We start from the raw sequence: 23,579 nt of genomic DNA on the forward strand, positions 1-23,579 counted from the left end.
TTCTTAACAAACTGTGGGCTTCATAAGTGTAAGGAATATGTCTTGTTTATATTTCCAAAACTGGATACAATGCAGATGCCAACTATCATCTGTTGAATAAAAGTATCAGCCTCCATCACCAGCTAGCCAACATACTGAAAAACTGTAGCACTTGTCCAGCAATCTAGCAACTTTTCCCATTGCAAGTGTCACAGTCTGATTATTCAATTTCAAAAAGTATTTTAAAGACAAGAAACTCCTTCCTTAACAATTCCAAGTTAAACAAAATTTCAAAGCAAGCCATTTTCTTGCATAAAGTATCTTTTATTATTCACAACCTGAATACCAAAGACACAACTCAACTAGTTCCAGAGCATTTCCAGATTTTTTTTTTATTAAACAAACTAAACATTTTTAAAAGGAACATCTGTAACAACAGCAGTATACTAACTTATCATTCAAAGCTGGCTTCACCATTTCTTGTCTTTCCCTTATATTTATCCAAGTTCTCCATCTTTAATTCTTCTTCCTTTTTATATTGGGTATATTCAATATCTTTTTCTGGGTTTGGAATTGATTTTCCCTTCAGCAGCAAAAAACATTCAGCATTCAAAACTTGCTCAGCAGTTATTGAACTTCTACAATGTATCAAGCTACAGAGGAGGGATTTGACATTATCATCCTGCAAACAAAACAAAAACAAAATCAAAACAAATGAACAAAAGGACAATCTTGTAATGAAAAAGGAGGATCCAATTCAAAAACAGTTTTGGTCAGTGATACAGAGCTAAAATCAAAATTTTCTATTTATATTTTTAAAGATTCCTATCAAGTTTTACTATTTTTTATTAGAAAGGGATACCTCCAGTAATAAAACAACAGAATTGAATTACAGGGAAAAATGTAAAAGGAAAAAAGATAACTACACCTAAAAGTCTCTCCAAAAAAAAAGAAAAACATGCGAAATACCAATAAAGGAAATTTTATGACTGCCCCTTTTCCATCTTTTATAGGGCACGGGTCAGAGTTTGACACTACGAAAATTTCACACTGTGACTCCTCTGCCTGGAAGGGTAACCATCTTCACCTAGTCAACTGTTGCTGGTCTCAGTTTTAAAGTGAACCCTTCTGGGAATCCTTCTACCACCAGTACCATTATCATCATCATTATGGGAGCCAGAATTTATTATTAGCCACTATTTCAAAGAGCATTATTTGTATTATCACTTGTAAGCAACCTGATGATCTATGATGTTGCTGTTCCGTTATTCCCATCTCCCAAGGCACCTTGGTATGCCTTGTATTTGCCCCCTATGATTACTCCAATCAGAGCACATATCACACTGAATACAAGTTATCTGTTTACTGGTAGTGTCCTCATTAGACTCTAAGATTCTTAAGGTCATAAATTTAGTTTATCACTTCATCCTCAGCAACTAGCAGTGTCTGGGATATAGCAGACATTCAATAAATACCTGATAAATGAAAGAATGCCAACATCCATACTGCACTCTACAGAATATGTTTTTAAGCATATTTAAAGATAGTATGTTCACTAGGTATAAACTTAACTAAAAAAATTACAAAATCTAAATGAAAAAAAATAACACTTGCCCTTCAAAACCACAAAAGTATATCTGGAACGAATAAAACTCTTATGCTCTTAGACAAAAAAAAAGACTCTCAGCACAAATGTGTCAATTTTCTCTAATTTATAAAATTTACATGATTCAAATAAAAATACAATCAGTTTTTTCCTTGAAACTAGGCAAGTTAATTGTAAAACTCTTTTACAAGAATAACAAGCAAGAATAGCCACAAAAATTCTGATAAAAAAAACAGCAATGAGGAAAGAACTAGCCCTACCAAGTATTAAAGAATATTGCAAAGCCTGTTTTAATTGAGTGTAGCACTGAAATATGAATAAACAAACCAACAGAACAGAATATAAAAACTAAAAATATACCTCTACATAAATGAAATTTTCTACCCAAACCCACTGATCAATCTTACTTTGACAACCAGATGCCAAATCATATGATACAATTAGATGTGCAAAGTATCATCTATAAAATATACTTGCTGTAACAACTGAATTTATTCAAGCCTCCATACCTGCCAGGTTTTTTATAACTGTAAAAAAGAGAAACATATGAAATAATACCATAAGGATGCAATCAACCAATTCCAAAATGTGGGAAATAAAAGTTTCTTCGCCAAATACGTGACATAGAGAAAAGAAAGGAGGTGTACGGGAACTTTACCAATCAAGAGAGATTTAAGAGGTATATTAATCTGATACATGTGGGTCTTGTTAAAATCTTGATTTTGAAAAACACAACTATTTTAAAATATATTTGAGAAAATTAGGGAAATTTAAACGTAACATTAAAAATTATTGTTAATTTTTATACGGTGTGATAATGGCATAATAATTTATGTTGCAAACTAAACCTAAAGCCAGTGGAAGGAAGGAAATAATAAAGATTGGAGCAGAAAGTAAGGAAATAGAGAGCAGAAAAACAGTAGAAAAAAATCAATAAAATCAAAAGCTGATTCTTTGAAAAATATCAACAGAATTGACAAAATTTATCTAGATTGACCAAGAAAAGAGAGATGACTCAAATTACTGGAATATGAAATGAAAGAGGGGACATTACTACTACTGATCTTACGGAAATAAAAAAGGATTATAAAATATGAGGACTGACCAGTTAGCTCACTTGGTTAGAATGTGGTGCTAACACCAAGATCACAGGTTCAGATTCCTGTGCCAGCCAGCCACCATAAACAAAAAGAAAAAGAAAAAGAAAATATGAACAATTATATGTCAACAAATTAGATAATGTAGATGAAATGAACAAACTTCTAGAAAGATACAACCTACCAAAACTGCCTCAATAAGAAAGAGACAATCTGGATAGTGAATATCACATCTGAATTGTGAATATGAATTGTGAATATCACAAATGAAAGGATTAAATTAATAACTACCCACAAAGAAAAGCCTGGGTCCACATGGCTTCACCAGTGAATTCTACCTAACATTTAAAACATTAAGGGCCAGCCCGTGGCTCACTTGGGAGAGCACAGTGCTGCAACACCAAGTCAAGGGTTAAGATCCCCTTACTGGTGGGCCGGCCCGGTGGCGCACTGGAGCGGCGGCGCTCCCGCTGAGGGTTCGGATCCCATGTGGAGACCGGTTCCCGCTCACTGGCTGAGCGCGGTGCGGGCGCAACACCGAGGGTTGCGATCCCGTTGCTGGTCCCCAGTACGGGCACGACACCGAGGGTTGTGACCCCGTTACCGGTCAGTAAAAAAAGACAAAAAAAAAAAAAAAAGATCCCCTTACTGGTCATCTTTTAAAATAAAATAAAACATTAACATCAATTCTTCACAAACTCTTCCAAAAAATAAGAGAGGAGGGAAAAGTTCCCAACTCATTCTATGAGATCAGTATCACTCTGAAATGAAAATAAGATAAAGACATAAAAAAAGAAAACTACAGACTAGTATCTCTCATGTATATAAATTTTAAAATCCTCAACAACTTGAATCTAGTAACTGAATACTAGCAAACAGTATCAAGCAATATTTTAAAAAGATTGTACACCATGACCATGTGGGATTTATCCCAGGAATGCAAGGTCAGTTTACCATTCTGAAGTTAATTAATGTACTACAATGCGACAGAATAAAAAACAAGTCACATAATCATCTTAATTGAGGTAGGAAAGAGCCCAATACCCTTTCATAATTTGGAGGGGAAAAAAACTCAACAGAATGAAATAGAGGGGAACTTTCTCAACCTGCTAAATCGGCATCTATGAAAAACCCAAAACTGACATCATATTTAATGATGAAAGACTGGATGCTTTCCCCCTAAGATCAGGACAAGGCAAGGATGTCTGCTCTTACTATTTCAATTCAACACTGTACAAGAGGATCTAGCCATTTGGTCAAGAAAAAAAATAAAAGTCTTTTATTTTTTTAAAAGACTTTTAAAATAAAAATATTTCTACATAGCATGGTCTTATATATACAGACTAAGAAATCCACTAAAAAACTACTAGAACTAATAAATGAGGTCAGCAAACTTGCAGAATACAAGATCAATATACAAAAGTCAATTGTATTTCTATACACTTGCAATGAATGATCTAAAAATTAATTTAAGAAAAGAATTCCACTCACAATAGCATCAGAAAAATAAAATACTTAGGAATAAATTTAATAAAAGAAGCATAAAAGTTATTCTAAGAAAACTACAAAATATTGTTGAAAGAAATTAAATATCTAAATCAACGTAAAAACATCCCATACTCATGAATCAGAAGACTTAACATATTTATGGTGGCAATACTCCCCAAACTGATCTACAGATTGAATGCAGTCCTTATCTGAATCTCAACTTACTTCTTTGTAGAAACTGACAAGCCAATTCTAAATTCTAAAATTCATATGAAAATGCCAGGGACCTAGAATAGACAAGACAATCCTGAAAAAGAACAAAGTAGGAGGACTCACATTCCCCAATTTCAAAACTTACTACAAATCAGCAAATAATCAATGTAGTACTGGCACAAGGACAGACAGATCAATGGAATAGCACTGAGAGTCTAGAAATAAATGTATCTATGGTCACCTAATTTTGACAAGGTGCAAAGACTATTCAACGGAGAAAGAACAGTCTTTTCAACAAACTGTGCTGGGACAACTGGAAACCACAGGCAAAAGAAAGAAGTGGGGGGATGAGGATATAGGTGGGTGATAGCTAAAGAGTATGAAGTTTATTTCTGAGGTGATGAAAATGTTCTAAAATTGACCATGGTGGTGGCTGGACATGTCTATGAACATACTAAAAACCACTGAGTTATATGCTTTAAATGGATAAATTGTAAGGTGGATGAGTTATTTCTCAATAACTCAAAATAACTTTAAAAATGACTATAAAAATTTATTAAAAGGTATGCCATATTCCATTGAATTTAAGACACATTAAAACAATAAGGGAATTAAAATACTGCAAATCATACTATGAACTATGATAAAAAGACCTTGATTGTAAGATACACCCCAATTTCAGAAATATTAAACTGTTAAAAGTAATAATAAAATCTGTCTTAGAATCAATGCAAAACAGTAAAAAAGTAAAATAATAATAAAGTCCTAAATAAACAAAGTATAATTTTCCCAACCACAAAAATATTGTATCATTAAGATAGCAATTCTCCTTCCAATTAACCTATCAATTCAATATAACTCCAAAGTCTCAGCAATGTTTTTCAGAGAACTTAAGTTGGTGCCAAAATTCATTTGGAAGAATAAAGTACCAATAATGGCCAAAACAACATTGAAGAAAAAACTAAGGAAGAAAGCCAAAACTCTTTCTAAAGATACAGTATTTACAACAGTGCGGTACTAGCACATGAATCAAAAAACAAATCAATAGAGAGAATAAAACCCAAAACAGATTCATATATGGAAACTTGGCATAGGACAGAGTAGGATCATTTATCAGAAGAAAATGACAGACTATTCAATAAATGGTACTGAATGAACCATCTGTCCACAAGTAAAAACATAAAATTAGATCTTTATTTCATATACCATACACAAAGATGATTTCTGGAAGGATTAAAAACATAGGGGAAGGGATGGAGGAAAAAAATGGGTCCAAGACATGACAGATGAAGAACATTCACCAGACAAAATATAATGAAGCAAGATTCATTCAACAAATATTTTAATACTTAATTAAAATATTTTAATATTTAATTGAAATAAGTATTTTATATTAAGGTCCTACAATGTGTTAGGCACTGCTATAGACACAAGGGACACAGTGACATGTAATACAAAGTCCCTGCCCTCACTGAGCTTACAGACCATATATAGTGACATAACATTCTTAAACTTAATAAAACAACAGTCTATTCTTGAAAGGATAGATACATACGTAGACTTTTCTGGAAAGATTCACAAAAAACTAGCAATAACTGTTGTTTCTGAGAAAAGAAACTGGGTATTGGATAGTCACATTGATAGGAAAGTAACTTTTCACAGTATGTGCTTCTTTTTGTACCTTTCGAATTTTGCATCATACATATGTTAACTATTTGAAGAAATTAATTTTAAAATAAACAGAGTTGTACAACAGTGAAATGGGTTACCCTGAACTTAAGCAAAGGCTGAATGTCATCTGCTGGGGATATTATTGAAGAAATTCTTCTGCAGAATGGGAATGGTGAGTTAATTATCCTCTAATAACTCTTTTAACTGCATGATTCCACAAATTTATATTTTTCTCCACTGTGGTATGGCATCTATAATGTACAGAGTACAGTGCCCTGACTTGTGTGATAACTATGTGTGATCGCAAAATGTAGGTAAAAGCGATCCTATTCCCAGCACTAATGGCTGCCTCAGATCATAGAAGCAAATACCACCCAAGCCAAGGATTCTTATAATTTGATATCCATGAGTAGCCACCCACATTAAACAGAGACTGTGTATGTATTCACCTTCATTATACATACACCTACCAGAGTGCCTAGCACGTAGGCGGCAGGTTTCACCATATGGTAGGCAGACTTGTAAGATTGCCCCCAATAGCCCCAGCCTCCTGGTATTCATGCCCTTATGTAATCCCTTCCCCTTGACTGCAGGCTGGACCTGGAGAACTGCTTCTAACAAAGATAACAACAAAAGTGATGGGATGTCATTTCTGTGATCTTGCTATGAAAAACTGTTTCTGTCTAGCTAACAGAGTCTATCTATTGCCTTCTCTGCTTATGCTCTTTTTGATAAAACAAGCTGCTGTGCTGGAAACATGGGCAAGAGGTGAAAACAACTTCTGGCCAACAACTAAAGAAGAACTGAGGCCCTGAGTCTAACAAAATGAAAGAAATTAAATCCTACAAATCATGTGCGTTTGGAAGCATATTCTTTCCCAGTCAAGCTTTAAGATGACTACAGCCCAGCCAACACCTTGACTGCAGCTTGTGAAAGAAAACTAATACCCAAGAAGTGTGGCAAAGCTCCTAAGCATCATTCCTAAGGTGTGTTTTTTTAAAAAACAAATTCATGGGATATTAGTAAGTATTATAAGACAAACTATTTCTGTGGTCAAATAAGAGGACAATGTTAGAGGACAGTGGAATCAAACAAAATTATATATATTCCTTTGTTGTACCCCAAGCTATCAAAATGGTGTGAGAACTTTTAGAGTCTGATCATTATACTTTTATAGAATCTTTTACTATCATAGTTAATCTCTTAATATCTAGTCATACTGTTTTCTCCCTTTCTCTGCAGAATTAAAAATCAGCTTCTCCCAAAGTACTTTTTTAATACTCTATGTATAGATTTGGGTTATTTACTCGTTCACATTTCTAAATTGTTAATTTCATTTTCAGTGCTACAATCCTTGTAATCCCAGCACCTGGTTCAATTCCTGCTACAGAATAGGTACTCAAAATATGTTGGCATGATGCATATATAAATGACAAAGCAATCTCAAATGACACAGATGAATGAAAAAGAAAAGATACAGTTGGGTGCTTATAAAAAACTAAGTTATACTAAAACCTTAATTTTAATATAATATCTTGGAACATACAGTAAGCAATATTTTCCTTAATTATTACTTAAATTATTTATATAAACTGTGTGACAAACACACAACCCAGCAGTATCAAGTTAATTATCTGCAAGTGGTGTAAGTAGGGCACTTGAATTCTCTTCAATACTTCTTTATTGTGGATGCTATTTTGGACTCCTACAATAATTCGAGGAAATTTTCAGTCAAATACGTAAGTTTACATTACTGCTACACACCAATTCCACGTTTCAAACCAGTAAATGACCAAAAGTTCACATACCAAATGAAATTGGTCCACTTTCGGGATTCCATCTTCATTTATCTCCATTTCCTGTTTTTGAACAGAAAGCTGTAAAAGAAATAATAAGAATGAATAAATTATCAATATATGAAAATACTGATCTTATAGAAAAGTCAAATCTGGAACTATTCAGATCCTGGTGAGTAGAGAAGCACTTGCTTAGAGAAAGCACATTAACTCTTGCAGGGTAAAAAACACTTTCATAATAATTACTTGTCCACAAGCAACCAAATGGTTCCTGGGGCTGTAAGAGTATCAATCAGAATTGAGGTACACATTATAAATACCTTAATACTTCTTCACCTTATAAGCAAATGTGTTAAAACTTCGTAGCCTATATCATGTTGGCTTCACCAATACTCAAAAACTAGGTACAAAGAATATAAATCAGGCAAGTTTCTTTCCACCCTAATACTTAACCTGTGTTCAATAAACCAAAGCTAAACTTTAAAAAACTATTAAATATGGAGAACTTCTTATACACAAACGTATTCTGAGTCCCATGTATTCATCACCATACTAACAACCATCAACCAATGACCACTCTTGCCCTATACACAAACCCATATATATTATCTTTGAGGCAAATCCTATGCATCTCATAATTTCATGTGTAAATATTTTAGTACATAGCTCTAAAGGATAAAATCTTTTACTTGGACACAATCACAACATCATTACCACGAACCTTTGAAATCAAAAACCAAATTTTCAAGTTTTTAATCACTCAAAAATATCAAATTATTTTACTTTTTTTACAGCTTATTTAAATTCAGATCCAAATAAGTTCTACACATTGTAATTAAAAAATGAGCAGTGGACTTTTGGTCTTTTCCTCCTCCTCTCCACTAAGTACAACTATGAAACCTGGAAATAACATAAAATATAACCAAAGGAAAACTCTGAAAGCTCAAAAAAAGTCAAACTGATTAGAGACCCCAAAACTGGAGGAACAACAGAGTTACAGGGAGTCTTATGACCCACCCCCATGCCACCCAAAAAAGAAAATAACCCAGGCCTGGTATTTCCCAACCCCCAAGACAGCAACAGAAAAGAGCCTAGGTAGGTTGATTCCTCTCCTGAATTTAACAGGATTGCCACCAACACCACCAGGTAAGCCCAGGAGAAACACCAAGGTGTTTCAATTGGAAACCTCGCTGTCAACAAGCAGCCAGGGAAAGCACTCATCATCCTCAGCAGCACTACCTTTCCTCACCTGAGACACCATGAGTGTGGAATATACTATAAAGCACATGCACTTCACAGGGCCTGGTTTTCCAAAGCCTTGCAGTTTCAAATATTGACCTTGCAAGAACAGGAAATTTTCCCCAAGTTATTGAGTCTTTGTTGCAAGATAAGAATTGTGGCACAGCAGGTTGCTGGCTCAAAGACAGACTAGTTACTGATTGTTATGTAAAGATACTGAGAAATTGCTGTAAGATCACTTAATTGTCTAATGAAATGTCATCTGACTTGTTTCACTGAAAGTTACCAGCCTATATTGTTAAACTATAACCCCACATATGTTCTCTTCCTGTAACTTCCTGGTCTGGAAAATAAATGCAGGAAGAAAACCCCAATTCGGGGTTAACTTCCCGAGGAAGGGTTGCCTCTCACTGGAAGGTCCCAGGGAACTTAACCCCTTCGGGGCTTCTCACTGCTCAGAAGAGTTGGGCTTTGGGTAATCCTTTGCAGCTCCATCACCCAGGGGAAGTGGAGTGACAAATCCATGGGGGGCAAAGCAACACAAAGCAACATATGAGGCCAAGGGCATCGACAAGAGGAAATCACACCACAAGTAGATAGCCTGTTAAGTGCACTCTGACCCCTATGAGCAAGGGGATCCTGCCATAACAAACAGCTGGCTCAGGAAGTATTCTCCATCTGCCATAGGAAGCAGGGGATCCTGCCACAACAAGCACCCAGGTCACAGAGCTTCATCCCATGGATCAGTGATTCTACTCTCATACTTACACCAGACAGTTCAGACTTGGGAAGCTCTTTTCAGTCCCTAAAGCACCATCAGCAAGGACCACTTGTGGCCCAGCAGCATGCAATGACACAAGCAGATCAAAATATGATCAAAAGGGCTCTGAAAATTAGACTGCCATTAAAACCACAGTTCACAAAGTAGTCCAGGACTCTGTGTTAAACCCAAAGTAGGATGACTGCTAAATAAAAATTTCAATAGGACCCAGAATCTACTAAAATAGTAGCCAAAATGTCCAAGATACAATAAAAAAAAAATCACTCATCGTACAAAGAAACAGGGAAATTACAACTTCAATGAGAAATTGCAATCAACACCAAGATGAATCACGTGCTGCAATTATCTTACAAGAACATTAAAGCAACTATCATAAAAATGCTTCAAGCAAGCAATTACACATGAGCCCGGGGGGGGGTACCTGAGGGCCTCAGCCATGCCCCCTGGATGTCCACTTCCAGCCCAGCTATGACTACTGAGCCCAGCGATGAATACAGAGCTGCCACTGGAAGCACCCCAGGCTCCTGAGCCAGAATGAGGGGGTTGCCACGGGCCTCAACCATGCCCACCCTTCTTCTTCCCACCCTATCCCCTCTCCTCCTCCTACCCAACTGCTCCACAACATCTTAGACTGTAAAAATTAATAATAATAATAATAAATAATTTTTTTTAAAAAAAGAATATTTGATGACATAGAAGAATGCTCATTATATAAACAGGTGAAAAGGGCACAAAATAGTAGATAAAGTATGATTAATTTTATGTTTTCACTTACATATTAATATATGATGTTTTTAACAGTAAGAGGGAGTACTAGAAGAATACAACTTTCCTGGATGATGGAATTATAAGTGATCTTTAAATTCTTTATAATTCCATTCCATATATTCCAAATTTGCTACTATGATCATTTGCTATTTTATAATAAGTGCCATTAGTAAAAAGAAGTTCATGTTTTTAAGGAAAACTCAGAAAAACTAAAAGCAAGAATAAACTTCAATCAAAACTTTTAAAAAAACAATTATAATTTCTCTAAAGAAAATGAAAAAAAAATAAAAATCTCAGCAAAGAAAGAGAAGTTACAAAAAAGAACCACATGAAAAGTACAGAACTGAAAAGAATAATAACCAAAATTTTAAATGGGCTAAATGGGTTGAATAGAACAGAGATGACAGAAGACAGAATTAGTGAACTTCTGAAGAAAAGAACAGAATTTACTCAGTCTTATTAGAGAGAAAACAGACTGAAAAGAAAGAAATAGAGATTCAGGAAACTGTGAAACGATAACAAAAATTCCAACTTTTGGAGTCACAGAAGGAAAGGAGAAAACTAATTGGGCTAAAAGAGTATTCAAAGAAACAATAGCTGAGAAGTCCCTAAACTTTCCAGAAGATAAGAGAAGGTGAGCAAACCACAAATAGAAAAAACTAAAAGAAAGAAAAAAATTATGAAACTTCTGAAAGCTACAAAGAAAAAAATCTTGAAAGCAACCAGAGAGAAATGAAACATTACCTACAGAAGAATACCAATTCGAATGACAGATTTATCATGTGAAACTATGAAGAAGGAAGAAGCACATTTTTCAAATAATAAAAAAAAGATTTTCAATTACAAATTCTATACCTAGAGAAACTACCTATCAGGAATGAAACTATCTATCAGGAATGAAGATATTTATCAGGAATGAAGGTGAAATCAAAATGTTCTCAGATGAAGAGAAACTAAGACATAATCATAAACAATACCTAAAAGAAGTACTTTGAATAAAAAGGAAAAGGTTTTAAAGAGTTTTTGAGCATCAGGAAGGAAGAAATAACAACAGAAAGAATAGATATATGAGTAAATACCAAACAGTATCCTCATGAGTTTTCTAAATCGTATACAATGACTGAAACAAAAGTTATAACACCATCTGATACTCAAGAGAATGATATTTAAAAGTAGGGAGGGTAAAGGAACCTAAGTGAAAGTAACATTTCTACACTTCATTCAAAGTGGTAAAATACTGATACCACTAGAATGTGATAAGAAACATGTGTATATTGTAATAACCAGAACAATCACTGAGAAAACTATAGAAGGCAATACATTCAAAAACACTGTAAATAAATCAAGACAGACCCTTAAAATTTTTTCAGGTAACACACAGGAAGGCAAGAAAAGAGAAACAAATAAACAAGAAATAGAGGAAACAAACAAACAAACAAAACACCAAATAATTAAATGGTAGATTTAAACCTTAACTATAATTACCCCAAATGTACATGGTCTAAATACCACGATTAAAAGGCAGAGATTGGCAGAGTAAATAAAAAAATATGATGCAACCATATATTATTCACAAGAAACTTACTTCAAATCCAACAACATCAGTACCTTTAGGGTAAAATGATGATGAAATATATACCATGTAAACATTAATTTTAAAAACACAGAAATGGCTGTATTAATATCAGACAGAGTTCACAGCAAAGAAAATTAGTACAAAGAAGAACATTACATAATGATAAAAGGATCAATCTACCAGGAAGACATGACAATCCTAAATATGCACACACCTAACAATAAGGACTTTTAAGATAGAGCTAAAAGGAGAAATAGACAAATCTACAATTATAGTTGAGGACTTCAACACCCTTCTCTCAGCAACTGATAGAACTACTAGACAGAAAATAAGCAAGGATATAGAAGATCTGAGAAACACAGTTAACTGACAGTAATTTACATATACAGAAAACTCCACCCCAAAATAGCAGAATTCACATTTTTCTCAAGAGCCCATCGAACATTCAACAACACAGACCATATCCTAGCCATAAAACAAACCTCAATAAATGTAAAAGGATGGGATCATACAGAGTATGGATCTCCTGTCATAATGGAATCAAACTAAAAATGAATACACACATACAACAAGAAAACCTCTAAATGTATGGAAATTAAAAATCACAGTCCTAAATAATCTATGTGCCAAGGAGGAAGTCTCAAAGAAATTAAAATATACACAGAATAGAACAAAAATACAACATACCAAAATATGTGGGATGCAAGTAAAGCAATGCTTACAGGGAAATTTATAGCATTATAATGCTTACATTAGAAAAGAGTAAAGGTTTTAAAACACTAATGTAATTTCCTACCTGAAAAAAACTAGAAAAAGAAGAGAAATATAAACCCAAAGCAAACATATTAGAAAATGGTAAAGATTAATAGCAGAAATCAATAAAACTAAAACAGAAAAGCAACAAAGAAAATCAATGAATCAAAGTGCTAGTTCTTTGAAAAGATCAATAAAACTCACAAACCCTTTAGCAAGACTGGCAAAGAAAAATAAGAGAGAAAACAAATTACCAATATCAGGAATGAACCAGAGGATATAACTACAAGCCCTACAGATCAAAAGACAATAAGTGAAGGCTACAAACAACTCTGCACATATAAAAAGTAGTTAACATAGACAAAATGGACCACTTCCTTGAAAAACACAAACTACCACAACTTACCCAATCTGAAGTAATCTGAATATCCCTATAACTACTAAGGAAATTGGATTCGTAACTTAAAAACTCTCAAAAAAGAAATCTCAAGGCCCTGACAGTTTCATTAGTGAATTCTACCAAATATTTAAAACAGAATTAACACCAATTCTACAAAATTTCTTTCAGAAAATAGAAGAGGAAACACTTCGCCATTTCATTTTATGGGAAGCAATACCCTAACACCAAAACCATAAAAAAAAAAAAGAAACTAAAACTACAAACCAATATCCCTCATGAATATAGATGCAAAAATCCTTAACAAAATATTAGCAAACAATTCAGCAACATATAAAAATAAATATGTGCCATAAACAAACAGGGTTTATTCAAAGGATGCAAGGCTTGCTCAACATTTGAATATTAATCAATGCGATTTACCTAATTAACGGTCTAGAGAAAAACATTTTCATGGCTATATCAATCAATTCAGACAAAGCATTTAACAAAATCTGACACCCATTCATGAAAAAAACACTCAGCAAAACTTCCTCTACTTTACAAAGAGCACCTACCAAAAAAACTTACTGCTAATATTATACTTAAAAGTGAAAGACTGACTGCTTTCCCCACCACTGAAATTCTGAGATGAGACATCACTCAGGTACTCCCTCCCTGACTCTCACAATCCTCATTTCTACACTTGGTATAATGATATGCTTCCTCACATGGTTGTTATAGGAGAGTGTAATGAAAGAGTTTCTAGAGCACTGGTTAGTTCCAAACATGAACTATGTGCTCCTGGTAAGGGAGGATGTTATCACCATGTTATAAGAAGACATAATACCATCCTTAAATTAACAAATATGATGTTTAGTCATACTCTAGAAAAAATCAAATGTATATGTCTTTATAAAAGTTATTCACACATAAAAATAAAACCTTTTTTAAAAAAGAGAAATGGGAAAGAATTTTCTAAGAAAAGCATAAATGGCAGGCCATAATACATAACCTAGAATTGTTTTTTTTTTCTAAAGAAGCTAAACAGAAGAATAGGAGTAATAGGGAGTATAGGATATAGTTTGAGGATTATAAGATGGGGTCCAAGGCTGAGTAAAGAAAGGGGGAGAAGAGGGAGACAATAAACAAAACACACTGGAGATTTAAGATCAGCAGATATAGTAAAATGAGAGGATAGGAAGCCCTATCCTGACAAAAATATATTGGATTGGTTTCTATTACTTTTGAAAAAGAAAAATTACAGGGAACCACAAAGTCTTGGTTTTGGCAGGTGACTGAAACTGCATGAAGGTATGGGTCTCAAGTTGTTAAGGAGATCCAGAAAATGCAAGGTTAGGTTGTTCAATGGGTGACCAATACGACCACAAATATTTCCTAGAAATACATTACGAGTTGGGATAAAAAGAAATCTTGAAGCAAGATTCCAGAGAATAAAATGTATTAAAGGGCCATAAATGAGAGATCAGTAGATGAATTCACCAAGGAAATGACACTATTAAAAAAAAAAAGAAAGAAAGAAAAGCTTAAAACTTTTAGCACATAATTGTGATTAAAATTTAAATGTTCATCCTTATATCACAAAGGAATGCATTCATATAACTAATATTTGAGTGCCTAATCTGTGCCAGGCACAGTTCTAGGCATTGAGGATATAGTGGCAAACAAGACAAACAAGCTGCCCCCAAGGAGCTTACACTCTACTGTTAGAAGCAGACAATAATAAAGATAAATTTTAAAAATGTATAATATATTAAGAGAAAAATAAAGCATGAAAGAAAAGTTACATTTTAGAAAGGCCATGCTGAAAAAAAGTCATTTGAATAAAGGAATGGAGTCATTCACTTCTCTTTATTTTAAAATTATTCTGCTTCCTCACAGCAGCACCCCCCCCAACACATGCGCACGCACGCACACACACACACACACACAATTTTTTCTCAATATAACATCAGAACTGCTCTACTTTTTAAAAACTGGCTTCTAAAAAAAGCCTTTAAGATTTTTCATTATAACCTAAAAATATATCAAAAAACCTTAATACAAAAGACTGCATCATAAAACTACATTTAAAATGTGCCAGTTAAAAGATAAGGTTTATTTTTGAAGGTAGAAGAGTCACCAACACTTAAACAATTAAATTTTCTCTAGTTGAAGACAGTCTTTGGAATATTCCATCATTTGATCTTGTTCTCATAATAAAAATGATCCAAGACCAAAATATCTTATAATATCCCCAAAATAACTAGTCAATATTCTAGAACTTTACTATCAAACTGTTACTTTTATTTTTGCTATTTCTAAAATTTTTTAAAAGCTGTGAAGTCAAAGTCATCCCTTCACAGCCCTAGAAATAAGATCCTTTGATAATGGTTCCAGTTTGACTCTGAATATCACCTTTTTAAGCACAGCCCTTCAGTCTTGACTTTTTGCCCTTTTATATTTTTTATTCTACATGCTTTCATTGTAAATTGCCTAATTCTTTGAGGAGGAAGGTAAAAGTATACACAACCTTTCGTACCAAACTAACTTTGCTATCAATAAAAACATTGTTTAAGAAAAAAATAACTTGAACAACTAAACAACAAAACTTTTAAAAAATAGAATAAACTCCAAAAAAAATGAAATTCTTAGGTATAAACCTAAAAACACTTGTATAGGATCTGTAAGTTCAAAATAACGAAATGCTGATGAAAGAAATCAAAGATGACTTAAACAAATGGAGTTTATGGATTAAGACTCAACACAGTAAAGATGTCAGTACTCCAAGATGTTAACTTTCCCCAAATTGATCTACAGATTTATGCAATTCCAATCAAAATCAAGCAGGGTTTTTTGTACACATGGACGAACTGTTTTAAAAATGTACATGGAAAGGCAAAGATAGCCAACTAGCTAAAAATATGAAAAAAAAAATCATACTACTCAATTTTAAGACTTAATATAAAGACACAGTAATCCAGACAAGATGGTATTGGTAAACAGATACATAAACCAATGCAACAGAATAAAGAGTTCAGAAATAGACACACAAAAATGGCCAGCTGATTTTTGACAAAGGTGCAAAGATAATTCAATAGAGAATACTATAACGGTCTTTTTAAACACATGATGCTGGAACAACTGGGTATCCATATGCAAAAAAGAAAAACCTTGACATAAACTTCCCACCTTACACAAAAATTACATCAAAATAGATCCAAGCTCTAAATGTAAAGCATGTAACTACACAGCTTTTAAAAGAATATATAAGCAAAAATCTTCATGGCTTGGGGTCATGTAAAGAGTTCTTAGATACAATACCAAAAGTATGATACATAAAAGAAAAACAACATTAAATTGAACATCATCAAAATTAAGACCTTTTTCTCTGCAAAAGACACTGTTAAGAGAATGCAAAGATACGTACGCTACAGACTGGGAAAAATCAAATAACATCTAATAAAGGACTTTTATCTAAAATATGTGTATTTTTAAATATTTCAATTCAGTAAGAAAACAAGTAATCCAATTAAAAAATGGGCAAAGGACTCTAACAGATACTTCACCAAATAAGATTATAGCAATTAAAAGATGCTCAACATCATTATCCATTAGAGAAACTAAAATTAAAACCACAACGAGACACAACTATGATAATGGCTAAAATCAAACATAACAATAATACCAGATGCTGAAAACGATGCAGAACAACTGTAACTCTCATATATTGCTAATGAGAATGAAAAATGGTACAGCCACTCTGGAAAACAGTTTGGTAGCTCCTTATGAAGTTATTTATACAATCACAATCTGACCCAGAGACCTCACTCCTAGATATTTACCCTAGAGAAATAAAAACATATTCACACAAAAACCTACAGAAAAATGTTCACAGCAGCTTTGCTTGTAATAACCAAAAACTGGAAACAACCCAAACATCATTCAACAGGTGAACAAACAAAAAACAAACTTAATACATCCATACAATACAATATTACTCAGCAACAAAAATAATAAAAAATTACACATTCGACAACTCAGATAAATCTCAAAGGCATTATTATGCTAAGTGAAATCAGCCAGTCTCAAAAGTTACATACTGCATTATACCACTTATATGAAATTCTAAGGATGAAATATAGTGATAGTCCAGTGACAACCACCAGGCTGCCATCAGAAGTGCCCGGGCTCCCGAGCCAAGGCAATAGGGGGCCAAAGCCCTCAGCCACGTCCCCTCGAAGTCTGCATCCAGGCCAGCCATTACCAAGCCACCACTGGAAGCCCCCTGGGCTCTCCTGCCAGGATGAGGGGGGTGCCACAGGCCTCATTGCTCCCCTTCCTCCTTCTCTCTCCCTATCCCCCTCTCCTTTCCCCTCCTCCCCCACCTCCAACTGCTCCACAATATCTTAGAATGTAAAAAAATAGTAATAAATTTTTAAAAATAAAAAATAAAGTCCATGCTCTCAGTCACAGCAAAAAAAAAAAAAAAAGTAGTAATTCAGTGATAAAGAAAAAATCAGCAGTTGCCAAGGATTAAGGATTGGGAGGAAGGTATGACTATGAAGGGACAGCACATAGCAACTGGGTTTGAAATTGGTCTGTATCCTGATTGTAGTAGTGGTAGTTATTATACTAACCTATACATGTGTTAAAATTCATAGAACTGTATACCAAAACAGTCAAATGTACTTCGTGTTAATTTAAAAATAATATATATATTTCTTTATTTTTAATTGTACACATTTATGGGGCACAGTGTGTTGTTTCAATACCTGCATATACTGTACAATGATTCACTTAGGGTGGATAGCATATCCATCACCTAAACATTTATCTTTTCTTTGTGGTGACTGAGACTACAAAGGCATAGACAACTAAAGCAAACATAGACAAATGGGACTGCCCCTTAGAAACTAAAAAGCTTCTGCATGGTAAAGGACATAATCAATAAAATGAAGAGACAACCTACAGAATGGGAGAAAGTGCCTGAAAACTACACATCTGACAAGGGGCTAATATCCAGAATATATAAGGAACTCAAATAAGTCAATAGCAAATAACCGAATAATCCAACTAAAAAATGGGCAAAGGACCTGTACAGACATTTCTCACAAGACAACATAAAAAGACCAACAGGCACATGAAAAATGCTCAACATCACTCATCATCAGGGAAATGAAAATTAAAACCACAATGACATATCATCTCAATCACATATCATATCATCATGATGACACACATCCAGTTAGAATGGTTATTATCAAAATGACAGAATATAGCAAATGCTGGTGAGGATTTAGAGAATAGGTAACTCTCCTACATTGTTGGTAGGAATGTAAATTAACACAGCCGTTGTGGAAATCAGGATGGAGTTTCCTCAAAAAACTAAAAATAGTACTATCCTATTACCCAGCAATCACACTACTGGGTATATACCCAAAGGATGTAAAAATGAAATCAATATACCAAAGAGACGCCTGCACTCCCATGTTCATTGTAGCACTGTTCACAACAGCCAAGAGATGGAATCAACCTAAATGCTCATCAATGGATTTTATATAAATTTCATATAAATAGAACCATAAAGTAGATACTCTTTCTTTCCTCTGGTTTTTTTCCCGTGGCAGAACAATTTTAAGATTCATCCATTTTATTGAGTGTATTCATAGCCCCACCTTTTTTTTTTGAGTAATATTCTAATGGACAGATATATGGCAGACTGTTTATTCATCTGTTGATGGACTTTGAGTTTTCCACTTTTGACCTATTATAAAAAAAATCTTTGAATATTTCTATACAAGTCTTTATGTGAACATATGTTTTCATTTCTCTTGGCTAACTAACTAGAAGTGAAATGGCTAGGTCATAGACGAGTGTATGTTTAACCTTTAACAAACTGCCAATTGTTTTCCATAGTGGTTCTTCCATTTACATTCCCCTCATCAATATATAAGTTGCAACACCTCTTAACCATTAAAGATTTTGACCATTTCTTAACTGTGGAGTTATAAGAGTTCTTAATAATTTGGATACAAGTTTTTTCTCAGATAGATGTTTTGCAAATATTTTTTCCCAGTCCACAGCTTGCCTTTCATTTACATGACGTCTTTTGAAAAGCAGTTTTGAACTTTGATGGAACTCTAATTATTGATTTTTTTTTCTTTTAAAGTTGATTCTTTTTGTGTCTTAAGAAATCTTTGCCAAATTAAAAGCCAATAAGATCTTTTCCTATGTTTTCTTCTAGAAGTTTTAGGGACTGAGGTTTTACATTTAGGTCTAATATACATTTTGAGTTAATTTTTGTACACGGTGCAATGAATGAATCAAAATTTATTCTTTGCATACGGATATCCAGTTGTTCCTGTACCATTTTTGTTGAAGACTCTCTTTTCACTCGAAGAATTGCCTTGGCACCTTTGTCAAAAACCAGCTGACCATAGTGTGGAGGTCTACTTCTACTGTCTCTTCTGTTCCATTCATCTGTATGTCTAACTTCACACCATCACAGTCTTAATTTACTATAATTTTATTAAGTACTGAAATTAGGAAGTGTAAGTCCTCCAGTTTTGCTCTTTTTCAAAATTGTTTGGCTATTCCAGATCCTCTTCATTTTTATATAAAATACAGAACCTAATTGTCAATTTCTTAAAAGAAAAAAGAATCCTACTAGTATTTTTGTTGAAGTTGCATTGAATCTATATATTTATTAGTTGTTGGTTTATCAAAACACAATTACACAGAAATTAAAACTACCACCTTGTTAAAGATTTTCTACATAATTAATTATGTCATCTGCAAATAAAGATAGTTTTATTTCTTCATTTTCAAACTGTATGATTTTTATATCTTTTTGTTGCCTTATCATACTGGCTACAACAAGGATCAGCAAACTATGGCCTCTATAACAAATCAATCCCACTGCTTGTTGCTGTATAGCCAAGAATGGCTTTCACATTTTTAAATGTTTAAAAGAAAAATGAAAGGAATACTATTTAATGACACATGAAAATTATATAAAATTCACATTTCGACATCCATAAATAAAATATTATTGGAACACAGCCATGTTAATTTGTTTACATACTATGACTACTTTTGTGCTACGGCAGCAGAATTGCATAACTGAGTACTTACAGCTGAGACCCTATGGCCCACTAAGTCTGAAATATTTACCACCTGACCCTTTACAGAAAATGTATGCTGACCCCTGGGATAGAACCACAGTAAAATGTTGATCATAAGAAGTGAGGACAGACATCCTCCCTTGTTGATACTTAATCCCACATAATTCTTAAACCATGGATAAGAAATAACTATAGTATTTGGTTTACACTAAAAGCAGGAACATTTACCAAAGGCTTATTTAACGTTTATTTTCCATGTATGTATGAATTGTTTTCAGATTAATATAGGACAAAATCATCTTCACTGTTAATCTTGACTTTAACAAAACTAAGACAACAGCATGATACTTAAAATACACATAAAGCCAATTTATAGAAAGTATACAGTAGGTGATAGGAATTATATCAACAGTTCACAATAAAACTTAAAAAAGAAACAATTTTCTACTAAAAGTTTACCACTGCTCTTTATCCAGAGTAATATGTTAAAGAGAATCACTATAAAACCTTACGCACTGAAATATATATGCAAATGACATCTGTTTCAATAAAAAATAACATACCCACAATAGAAGGCAGCCATAAGCATATAAGTCTGAACTTGGAGAAGCAGGTTTTCTCATTTTCAATTCAGGTGACATCAAACTCAAGTCACCAACCATCATGTTCACTGAGGCTCGCTGATTCTACAAAAACAATATTTTAAGTATTTTAGAGGCAACACAGTAGAGGTGGCTTTCTGAGAAGTACTCTGCATTGAATCAACACACACAAAAAATTCATTTAAAATATTTCATTCTCTCATTTTCAAATATTTTTATCTAATTCAAATAGGTCTTTAAATCAGTCTCATAAAATCAACACTGAAACTTTTGTTACACTCAGATTTTAAATTCAGATATATCCAAAACTAATAATAGTTGATTATTTGATTAAACATTTGGTACACTTTTTTTCCTTTAAATAAATTTCACAAGGGTAAGTGGCACTGCTATCTTCTAATTCTGAAAACTGCAAATAATTTCTTTTAAAACTACAATTCTACAAAGTATTCTCCTTCCTTACTGACCATTTTCTAAATATACCATTTCTAACATGTCAAAGGAAGATCAGCGACATGAGCATGACTCCCAGATTCAGGCAGACCTTGGTTATAATCCCCATTCCCACTTATTTGCTGTGTGACCTTAGGCTTTAACATCTTTGAGCCTAAATTAATTAATTAGTAAAATGAAATATCTACCTTACAGAGTTATTGTAAAGAAAAGGTATTTAGCACAATGCCCATCACTAAGTGTTCATTAACTTTTCCCCATCTACTACCTTTATCTTTGCTTCTCCAGGTGTAATCCAAAGGCCAGCAACTATGGCATCACCTGGGAGTTTGTTAGAAATGCATAATCTCCATCTCAGAAATGCTGAATAACAATTTGCATTTTAACAAGATCCCAGGTGAAAAATATGCACTATAAAATCTGAAATGCAATGATTTTGACTACAGACTACTTTTCAAATTTCTCTTCTCAGTTAATACTTCAATCTGAAAGTAGTTTGAAAAATGCAGCAAAAGGTAAGTTTAATCAATATTTCAGAATAAATAATTTTAATGAAAAATTAAAACAGTGTTTTGGGGGAGTAACAACAGGTGACAAATGAGTATGATAGAGGAAGAAAATAATTCTTAAAGTAGTCATATCTACAGGTGGGGTCAAAAGGTAAAATGTCCAGGATTCCTAAAAGTTAAGAATGTTTTAAAATTCATAATTTCATTATTTTTCTTACGACATTATCTTAATTTTCAGATACACTAATGTGATAAGATAAATATTTCAGCAAATCAATCTGCATAAGTCCTGCATAACCCAGCTTCTGATTAGTTTTACATTTTCATTTTCTCATCTTTTTGAGCTACCACAGGAAAATCATTGAGACTACATACACACAGGTGGCATTATCCTGACTTGCAGATGACCAAATGATAAAGCATTACAACACATCTAGTCAAAGAGAATTGCTCAGATAATAACAAATGCTGACAAGAATATGGAGAAACTGGAATCCTTATACATTGCTGATGAGAATGTGAATGATGCAGCCACTCTGGAAAACAGTTTGATTCCTGAAAAAGTGAAACACAGAGTTCCTATATGACCCAGTAATTCCATTTCCAAGAGAGATGAAAACATGTCCACACAAAAACTTGTACATTAATGTTCATAGCAGCATTATCCATAACAACCAAAAAGGGTAAACAACTAAAAAGGGTAAACAACCAAAATGTTCATCTACTAATGAATGTATAAACAAAATGTGGTAAATCCATACAATGAAAACTTGTCCATAAAAAGGAATGATGTTCTGATGTATGTTACAACATGGATAAACTTCGAAAACATTACGCTAAGTGAAATAAGCTGATCACAAAAGGCTAAATATTCTATAATGCCATTTATAAGAAATGTCCAAAATAGGTAAATTCACAGAGATAGAAAATGTTATTAGCAGTTTCCACAGCCTGAAGTAAGGGAGAAATGAGGAGTGACTGGTAATCAGTACAGGGTTTCTTTTGGGGAGTGATAAAAATGTTCTGGAATTAGATAGTTGTGATCAATGCACAACTTTGTGAATATACTAAAAACTTGGGATACTGTACTCCTTATGATATGTGAATTATATCTCAATAAATTATATCTCAATAAAGTTGTTACTTATAAAAAGGGAATTGCTGATTTAGCTAATCCACATTGTATACCTATTTCAAAACATCATGTTGTACACAATAAATATATATAATTTTTATTTGTCAATTAAAATAAATAGGGAATTGCTGCTCCCAGAAATACATACAAGGTCAACCATTAAAACCTGAGCTGTAGGGCCGGCCCAGTGGCGCGCTGCTACAGTGCGCCGCTTGGGAAGCAGGGCAGCGCTCCCGCCGAGGGTTCGGATCCCACATACAGACCGGTTCCCGCTCACTGGCTGAGCGAGGTGCGGGGGCAGCGCCGAGGGTTGCGATCCCGGTCCGGTACAGGCGCGACACTGAGGGTTGCGATCCGTTGCCGGTCATGAAAAAAGACAAAAAAAGGAAAAAAAAAAAAAAAAAAAAAAA

At 33.7% G+C, this 23,579-nt stretch overlaps 1 protein-coding gene across 4 annotated transcripts in view; it reads right to left on the bottom strand.

Annotated features, from left to right (window-relative positions):
* Positions 1 to 282: 282 nt before the first annotated feature.
* Positions 283 to 23,579, bottom strand: part of STK31 (serine/threonine kinase 31) — a 100,651-nt gene continuing 77,354 nt past the window's right edge. For 3 of the 4 annotated variants that reach the window (XM_008580461.1, XM_008580462.1, XM_008580465.1), the window contains 3 exons: positions 21,034 to 21,156; positions 7,863 to 7,931; positions 283 to 661 (listed from right to left, as the gene is read on the bottom strand). In XM_008580461.1, the coding sequence (XP_008578683.1) occupies positions 434 to 661; positions 7,863 to 7,931; positions 21,034 to 21,156 (420 nt within the window). In that variant the 3' untranslated portion in view covers positions 283 to 433. The remainder of the gene's footprint in view (positions 662 to 7,862; positions 7,932 to 21,033; positions 21,157 to 23,579) is intronic. The other variant, XM_008580464.1, reaches the window with a different exon arrangement.

This window comes from Galeopterus variegatus, unplaced genomic scaffold (genome assembly GCF_000696425.1).
Source record: "Galeopterus variegatus unplaced genomic scaffold, G_variegatus-3.0.2 Scaffold2105, whole genome shotgun sequence".
Lineage (NCBI taxonomy): Eukaryota > Metazoa > Chordata > Mammalia > Dermoptera > Cynocephalidae > Galeopterus > Galeopterus variegatus.